The following is a 10000-nucleotide window of genomic DNA, read 5'->3' as shown; positions in this document are numbered from 1 at the left end:
ATATATATATATATATATATATATATATATATATATATATATATGTGTGTGTGTGTGTGTGTGATAAATTTTGCACATTTAAACGTGTTTTTCATATTTCAAATCTGCCATATACTTTAATTCATAAAAGTCTGGATTCTCTTAACGACCTCGGGATCAGACCCCGAGGCGAAATCACTCAAAGACTATAGTATCTTACTAGCCGGGTTTCGAACCCTGGTCTAGGATACTTGTATCGCAGTGCCCTTACCACTTAGCTACGAAGAAAGATAAAAGTCAATTACAATTCTTCTGTACATATACCTGTCGAATTCAGTTTTTTGTACTTAGAATTGAAATCAACCCAACTTCACCATCGTAGCTAATTGGTAGGTTTGTAACTTGGTATTCGATTGATAATAAATTTTGCGCATTTAAACGTGTTTTTCATATTTCAAATACACCATATATTTTAATACACAAAAGTCTGGATTCTCTTAACGGCCTCGGGAACAAAGCCCCAGTAGAAATCACTCAAAGAATATAGTATCTGACCGGCCGGGTTTCGAACCCTGGTCCAGGATACTTGTATGACCGTGACCTTACCTCATAGCCATGAAGAAAGATATAAGTTAATGACAATTCTTTTGTACATATACCTGTCGAATTCAGGTTTTTTGTACTTAGAATTTAAAACAACCCATCTTCATCGTAGCTAATTGGTAGGTTTGTAACTTGGCATTCAATTAATGATAAATTTTGCACAAACACACAGCTTTGGAGCTCTGACGATGATTTAAGCCATTGATTAAAATTAAATCCATTATTCTCACCGTGGTTGAGCCTTCCCCATCCTGCAACGACTGCCAATGTATGCATATCGTTCTCGTTGGCCAAACAAGCTGGGGACAGGTTACTTCCAAAGGACACTGGCTCTTTCAGCTTCACCAAAGCGATGTCGTGTTGTTTCTGAAACACAAAGTGAACACAAACTAAAATGTACGAGCTATGTAGATGGATGGCCAATACTAGTACTATTATTACTATTATCATTATTATTATTACTACTAGCTAAGCTACAACCCTAGTTGGAAAAGCATGATGTCATAAGCCCAAGGGCTTCAACGGGGAAAACCAGCTCAGTGAGGAAGTGAAATAAGGAAATCAATAAACTACAAGCGAAGTAATGAGTAATTGAGATTAAATATTTTAAGATTAGTAATAACCTTAAAATAACCCTTTCATTTATAAACTATGAACATTTAAAAACACATGAGGAGGACAAATAAGATAGCATTGTGTGCCCGATTATACCCTGAAGCAAAAGAACTCTACCCAAATAATAAGTTATTATTATCATTATTATTATCATTAGTAGTAGTAGTAGTAGTAGTAGTAGTAGTAGTATTATCATTATTATTATTATTATTATTATTATTATCAAAAGTAGTAGTCCTTGCAATGAAAAACTTAACATTATTGAGAAGTGCGGAGCTGACATGCAAAAGCTTTCTTCATGGATACCACTTTAGACATTTAAGATTATTACTGACTTATCTCTATTACAACGTTCATATCAAGAAAAATTAGAATAATAAAACGATATTAATAAGATGTTTATTAATCTCACTGGTTCATAGGAAACTAAATAGTGTAAAAGAAGTAGAGTTGCTGGGTGCAACGAACCATATGGATCGGATATAAAGTAAAGGGCAAGGAGCAAAGAACCACTGATATTGCTCACATTACTCCTTTTAAGACAATCTGTAAGAAGTATCTGCTAATAATTAATATATATATATATATATATATATATATATATATATATATATATATATGTATATATATATATATGTATATATATATATATATATATATATATATATATATATATGTGTGTGTGTGTGTGTGTGTATGTAGTGTGAATTTTTTTCATTACCTCAAAATCATCATATTTTTCGTGGATAATCACTTCATTAGATTCGATTCGGTACTCGTTCGTGTCCTCCAGATCAGGGTATTTGTGGGCAGATGGGTAGACGTGGATGGTATCAATTTTTCTGAAATATTTGAATAATTAATCTGCCTGTCTCCTTAGGTCAGTTTGTGTTGGAACCATGTGCTGAGAGAATACACTGCTATAGTACTTTGAAGTTAATTATAAGAACACTTGTTTGCGATAAGATTGGTATGATAGCTTGTGGTCATATATGTTCCTCGAAAAGAATAATTTCAAAATATGTGAACCAAGTCGAAAGATTTGAGCTAAGTGGCCTGTTTATATATCGAATCCAGATTATCTTTTTTTTTTTTTTTTTTTTTTATTCAAGATGTCGATTTCACGTCTAAAATCTTGACTTTGTATAGCCTGGTCCTGTGATAATCGAGGGGATATGATTGATTTGAGAATTCTTAGAAAAATAAATGCACAAGAAGAAATAAAAACAATGTTACCCCTAACATGCTTCGAGAATCTCTTCATACTTCCCTGTTCTTGGAGGTACAGTGGATACAATGCGTACAGTGTATTGCGTAAGGTCCACTGAAGACACTATCCTACCACAAGGGGAAGACTAGAAGAACACGGTAACATAGAAACACTTTCGAAGCGTGTTATTAGATTCATTTTAGCATTGTAATAAGGGGCCCTACTTCCAGACGTGATTGGCGTGCCCTCATCAAGGCTAGAGCTGGAGTGGCCAATGCAGGTGGCAATATATTTAAAAGGGGCCTTAAAACTGGCAAGTCTTCGGAATGTGGAGATAATACCCAGACCATCAATCATATTCTCCGGCCATGCCCACTATCTCATAATTTGGAGAACTCTGACTTAGTTAATGTCAATGAAAGAACGCTTCAATGGTTGGCTGTTTGGCGGGCAGAGTAGCCGATCGGGACTACTGTCTACCCTAAAGCCAAAGCAATGCCCTTCAAAAAGAAGGCAACCATCCTTACCCCCATTAAATGGGAAAAAGCACGTTAATAGAAGAATTTATTTTCTCAGTAAACATCGTTCTTTCTTTTCTTTTTAAATCTTCATCGCTTCTAAGGTGCAACTGCTGGGTTCCGTAAAGGTTTTTTTCAATATTTAATATTTTCATTTCATTATTTCAGTTTTTATCTATATTCGTTCAGCCTTATTTGTCTTGAAAATGCTTCAAAGTTAATTTCAAATTCTCTTGGATTCTCCCACCAGAAAAGACTACTTGTATGAGATGTTTATCAATTACTTTAATTTTCAGTGGAACCAGATTGAAAAAATAACCCTTTTCCTATGTTCATCTCTTATTTCTATGACCAATTCAGTTGTCTCTTATTCCACATATTAATACCACCTCCTTTTCAGATCATTTAACAAAGTCCATTGAAGAGTCCTTACTATACTTACCCATAGACGCAATGAGCAGCTGTTAAAACGAAGTCTTTCGTAATGAGCGACCCTCCACAGGTGAACGAATCCCTCTTAGTGCGCATGTGCAAAAACACTAGCCAAGGATACTCGTGTACAGATGCTATTGAACCTCCAACGATTCTCGGCATGGTAACCTTTGAGCGGCCACATTTTTCTAATAATACGTAAATTGATAACAATGATTATGTCAGTTGATATATCAATATATACATAAATTAATAAATACCGGGGAAATATATCAATAAATACATAAATTAATAAATACCGGGGAAATATATCAATAAATACATAAAAATAATATATAACGGGAAATATATCAATAAATACATGAGTAAATATCGGGGAAATATATCAATACATAAATTAATAAATACCGGAAAAATATCAATAAATTTATAAGTTAATAAAAAAACCTCTTTCCGAATTTCATGACACGAGACTAGAAAAAAAAATGTAATCCAGCAATTATCATGAACTCTAAAGTATAGGTCAATTTATTAATTTCATCATATCCTCTATAGCATGCACATTAATGAATTTGATTCACTTAATCACATCTTCCACTAAAATGAAAAACTATTTCATGGCAGACTTGATATGAATCTACCACTTCAAAGACCAAAATGAACTCCGGGACCAGAATCTTACCGCAGAATAGACGACTGAAGGGCTCAACTGTTGTAGTGATGCCTTGGGTCGTTGGTTTTTTCGTTGCTGTGGTCGTTGCTCCTGTTATTGGTTTCATGGGGGTCTCGCCCTTGCAATCCTCTTTGGGAATAATAAATAATTGAGAATAATATAAAGAAAAGGTAATAATGAGACAACAAACGAAGCAACAGAAGCTTGGTAAGCGAGGCTCCAATCAAACACTCAAACGTGTGGTTACTTACTTGGAAGAATTTGAAAGGGGTTAAGAAGGAAAGTATTTTCGGGGTTGTTTAAAAACAGGCTAAAGAAATTTAAGGGTATTTTTGGGCTTGAAAGATTCAAAGGTAATACAAGTACGCAATTTGTATTCCTAGGAAATTCAAAACAAGGGGTAATTCCATAACAATAAGATATCATTAATACTGGAAGTTTTTCCTAAAATACTTTTTTCATGGCGATGCGCGTGTAAATTCTCTCTCTCTCTCTCTCTCTCTCTCTCTCTCTCTCTCTCTCTCTCTCTCTCTCTCTCTCTCAAAAATAATCTATTACCAAAAATATCTTGATATTAAGATTGCTGCATGTTAAAAACATAAGTAGCTAATTTGCAAGGTTCGATTTGTATCTTTTTCAATAAGGGTAATGATATCTTTCAAATATCAAGATGTAATTCCTGTAAGATCTTAAACTATTAATAATTTGAGAGAGAGAGAGAGAGAGAGAGAGAGAGAGAGAGAGAGAGAGAGAGAGAGAGAGACTTTCTCCTAACAGCAATCTCGATCTCTCTACCTTCACTGACTACTGTTGTTCTATCGTCTTCTTATATATGGTGGAGGGAAAGGAGGGACAATGAATACCCCTCACCCCTAATCCAATCCAAATGCAACCCCCCCCCCCTCTCTTCTCAACTGCACCCCCCCCCCTAACCAGCCTCCCCACTCCCACCATGGATTCGTGGGCAGAGCGAAATTATTTTCTTCCAATAAGATTGTCACTTATGGTTTTGATTTTTCCGTAGTTTACAATAAATCTCAATTTCAGTGATCTAAAATATTCGTGAATTAAATAAGTCATTATAGCTGTAATATGAGGATACTTCGTAGAAATTATAGGGACCTTTAGCAATTGTCAAATTTGGTCTCTCAATAAGATATAAAAACGTTTAATTTTATTGTTACTGATGAATTTCTTACCTTCGTTTTTATATTACATTCCTATATTTTAAACTTCAGTTTAATTTCTGATAAATTCTCCTATACACACACACACACACACACACTCACACACACACACACACACACACACACACACACATATATATATATATATATATATATATATATATATATATAGTATATATATATATATATATATACATATATATACATATATATATATATATATATATATATATATATATATACATATATATATATATATATATATATATATATATATATATATATATATATATATGCACACCATTCACGCTTTGCTGTAATTAGAATCAAATTAAGGCACATTATTTGCCAATAAAACTAAGAAAATATAAGTTCAGTTCTATATACCAACTAGCAATAACGACCATCGCCACTGAAACGCCAATTGAAAGCGCCAAGTCGATCGCGAATCTTTCAAAAGCTGATCAACATCCATTAACATATCAGATAACATTCATCTGTTAACATATTGATGATCTTGATCTTTCGAAATATTACAAATAATTTTTACGTCACCATCACACTGTTTGGAAATAGCTTCATTAAAATATACAGCCGTTTTAATTCTCTTCACTTTTAATTTTTGTGAATATTTAATTAATCGTACTAAAGCGAATATTCTGTTTCCCACAGTAATATACATCCTATTTTAAGACGTAAATTGAACATTGCAGAATATACTTCAGTAAATGTTATTGCGTTTGAATAATAATGAAGATATCTTTTAACATACTGATCACTTTTATCCATTATTCTAATGCACTTCCTCGAGACTTATTTTGTTTCATTTGAATTAAAGAATTAAACATGCAATATATTTAAATATCAGTTTTGTGTGTGCCATTTGGTATGCTCAGCGTACACAGCCATATATATATATATATATATATATATATATACTGTATATATATATATATACATATATATATATATATACATATATATATATATGTGTGTGTGTATGTGTGCATGTATGTATGTAAGTATGCCTGTATATATATATATATATATATATATATATATACATATATATATATATATATATATATATATATGTATATATATATACATATATATATATACATATGTATATATACATATATAAACAAATGAATAAATATATATATATATATATATATATATATATATATATATATAAATATATATATATATATATACTGTGTATATATATATAAATATATATATATATATACTGTGTATATATATACATATATATACTGTATATATATATGTATATATATATATATATATATATATATATATATATATATATATATATATATATATATACTGTGTATATATATACATATATATATATATATATATATATATATATATATACAGTATATATATATATATACATATATATATATATATACACATACATACATACATACATATATATAAACTTATGCAGCCATTTCGAGTCTACTGCAGGACAAGACAAAGATTCACATATCGGGGGTCTGGCCAGTTTTCATCACCATGCTAGCCAGAGCGTATTGGTGATGGTGGGATATCTTCTTCATGAATATATATATATATATATATATATATATATATATATATATATATATATATATCAAATGAGCCATATATTCTAATACATTAAAGTCTGGATTCTCTTAACGACCTCGGGATCAGAGCCCAAACAATATAGTATCAGACCGGCCAGGTTTCGAACCCTGGTCCAGGATACTTGTATGACACTGACCTTACCACATAGCCACGAAGAAAGATAAAAAGCTACGACAATTCTTCTGTACATATACCTGTCGAATTCAGGTTGTTTTTTTTTTGCGCTTAGAATTGAAATCAACCCATCTTCACCATCGTAGCTAAATTGGTAGGTTTGTGACTTGGCATTCGATTTATGATAAATTTTGCACATTTAAATGTGTTTTTCATATTTCAAATAAGCCAAATATTCTAATACAATAAACTCTGGATTCTCTTAACAACCTCGGTATCAGAGCCCCCGACGAAATCACTCAAAGCCTATAGGGTGCCGGTATAGTAGGTGGCCTACCTTCTGAACGTGACCTATGATATTATGTGACCGGTATAGTAGGTGGCCTACCTTTAAATGCGACTACCGTTTGCTCTCTATTCAATAGCCAACTATTTGATAATGACCTGAAAGGAAGTATCATAACTATCTGGTAACAAGCAGTTATAGAAATGCTGGTAATATGATATCCGGGTTTCGAACCCTGGTCCAGGATTCTTGTATGACATTGACCTTACCACTTAGCCACGAAGAAAGTTTTATATATATATATATACATATATATATATATATATATATATATATATTATATATATATACTGTATATATATATAATATATATACATATATATATATATATATATATATATATATATATATATACATTCATATATATATATATATATGGATGAAAATCAACACAATATCGTGCTCAAATAGAAATAAATTTCTATCTCAAACTGGGGTCGAACCCTTGCCCCTTCAAATGAAAGGTAAGGTCACTATATATCACGCCAACTTCTAGGGCATGCTGTGAATAATTTAGAAGATGTGGTCTTCCTGTTTAACTCCTTTCTCAATCAGATTTTTCTCTATATCTTTATGTAGTTTTAGGATTGCTGTACCTCCTTGATAGGTATCTTCAAGCAATCTAACATGAGATTCGTCTACTCATTGTCTTTGAAGGGCTTTCATTACTGCTGAGGTTATGACAGAATCAAAAGCTTTCTCATAGTCTATAAATGCCATCCATAGTGGTATGTCATACTCTGTTGATTTTTCTATTAGCTGGTTAATCACATGGATATGGGTAGTTCTTGATTACTCACTTCTAAAGCCTGTCTACGTTCGTGGTTGATTAAAGTCTAGCTGTCTTTCTATCAGGGTTGAAAATAATCATGATTTTTTTTTTTAAATAAACAAAAAAAAATTATTTTATCTAAATAAGATTTTTTTATTTGAATAATTTTTCTTGATTTAATGGATATGTTTTCAATAATACCTATTTGCTGCTGATTATTTATTTCAGTCTTATCAGGACATTTTCTGGTATTGAACTTGATCTATGTTAAATGAAACCATAGTTCAATATACATTACTCAAGATGAGTTTTTCTCTTAAAACCAAAATTTAGACTTATGATTTAATCGGAGCGGACAAGTTATAGTAACCAGTATCTAAATTCACAAAAATAAGCGAAACTGCAATCAAACAAAAATACAGACATACAGCAAACTTATCCTAACACACACTACACATTAAGAAATAAAACTAAAAACATATCAAGGGCTTCTCCATGTGCGTACTCTACTTATTAACGCTGTTGAAAAATCAAGACCTTTATAATTTGTATATTTGCAACTACAACTTCAATTCTGAACACCAAGTTTACCCAAAATGTTATAGATATTAACTAAGAATTGGTCAATTTGTTGCAATACTTATAAACAGTCACCAGTTTTGGAAGTTTCCCTTTTTCAAAGATAATTTCTGATAGTATATTTCATTTTGATTTAAATCATGATTTTTTTTACTCAGATTTAAATCGTTTTAAATATCTTGATTAAAATAACCCTGCTTTTTATTCGGATGTTTGTTTATATTACAGAGAGTTAAGTTATTGGGAGGTAATTTTTCAGGTATTCTGAGTATCCATATTTGTGAATTAGTATAATGCTAATGTTTTTTTCAAACTGTAGGTATAGAGCATTCTTGCAAACATTTAGCGTAAAGTTCAGCCAGTTAACAACTAAGAAATCTCCTCCACATATCATTAAATCAATTGTTAGGCTGCTGCTTTGCCCCTTTTCATGCCTTTAATGCTTTATTTACTTCTTTTACTGTTACATTTAGTACCGGCTCAGGTGTTTCATTATTTCTATTGGTAAAGTTATTTCTTATGTCACTATTGTATAGTATTATATAGAAATGATATAAAATAACTTTATCTCTATTGTTGATATTTTCATTTTTATCTTTTGAAGCAAACACCTGTTGGCGTCTTGTTCCAAGTCTTCCTTTCATCAATTGGATGCTTCTTCCTTTCTTTGGTTTTTCCACAATTTTTGTCCGATTATGTTTACGAATGTTTTTGGTTTTAAGCTTATTTGCTTCTTTGGGTTGTTCTACTAATTCTACTTCATCCTCTTTGATTTTACCCCCATTTCCATGTTTAATTAGGTTTTTTTATCTAATCTGATAGTTTTCCTTGATCTTGTTTAGGAACTTTTCCATCTATCTCTTGTGCTGATTATAATACACATTTGATTAAATTGTTGTTCATTTCTTATTTACTTTCTTCCATTTCATCACGCAGCTGGGAGTACCTATTTTGTACAGCTAAATTAAATTCTACAGACTTTTCTCTTCTCTAATTGCATGAGTATTTATTATTAAAACTAATTTTCTCTTCCTTTCCTTAGGTCTAAAAATATTTTGGTTCTCACCATTCTATGGTCGCTTGGCTTTAACTTATTTAACGCTGTTATATCTTTAATCAGATTAACAATTGACATTTTATCTGAGTATAAAATTTATTTCATATGTATGTATATATATATATGCATATATATATGTATATATATATATATATATATATATATATATATATATATATATATATATATATACAGAGAGAGAGAGAGAGAGAGAGAGAGAGAGAGAGAGAGAGAGAGAGAGAGAGAGAGAGAGAGAGAGAGAGTATATATGTCTGTA

General features: G+C 31.2%; 2 protein-coding genes across 2 annotated transcripts in view; one reads left to right on the top strand and one right to left on the bottom strand.

Moving 5' to 3' along the window:
• Positions 1-4139, bottom strand: part of LOC137638110 (chymotrypsin-2-like) — a 6902-nt gene extending 2763 nt beyond the window's left edge. The window contains exons 1-4 of the mRNA XM_068370202.1: positions 4040-4139; positions 3368-3545; positions 1919-2039; positions 813-948 (exon numbers count right to left, since the gene is read on the bottom strand). Of these exons, the coding sequence (XP_068226303.1) occupies positions 813-948; positions 1919-2039; positions 3368-3545; positions 4040-4136 (532 nt within the window). The 5' untranslated portion in view covers positions 4137-4139. The remainder of the gene's footprint in view (positions 1-812; positions 949-1918; positions 2040-3367; positions 3546-4039) is intronic.
• Positions 4140-4206: 67 nt separating this feature from the next.
• Positions 4207-10000, top strand: part of LOC137635447 (flagellar attachment zone protein 1-like) — a 16834-nt gene continuing 11040 nt past the window's right edge. Inside the window, exon 1 of the mRNA XM_068367917.1 lies at positions 4207-4237. Within this exon, the coding sequence (XP_068224018.1) occupies positions 4207-4237 (31 nt within the window). The remainder of the gene's footprint in view (positions 4238-10000) is intronic.

This window comes from Palaemon carinicauda, chromosome 3 (assembly GCF_036898095.1).
Source record: "Palaemon carinicauda isolate YSFRI2023 chromosome 3, ASM3689809v2, whole genome shotgun sequence".
Classification (NCBI taxonomy): domain Eukaryota; kingdom Metazoa; phylum Arthropoda; class Malacostraca; order Decapoda; family Palaemonidae; genus Palaemon; species Palaemon carinicauda.
The sequence above is the reverse complement of the archived record's forward strand: the minus strand, read 5'-3'. Positions and strand labels throughout refer to the sequence as shown.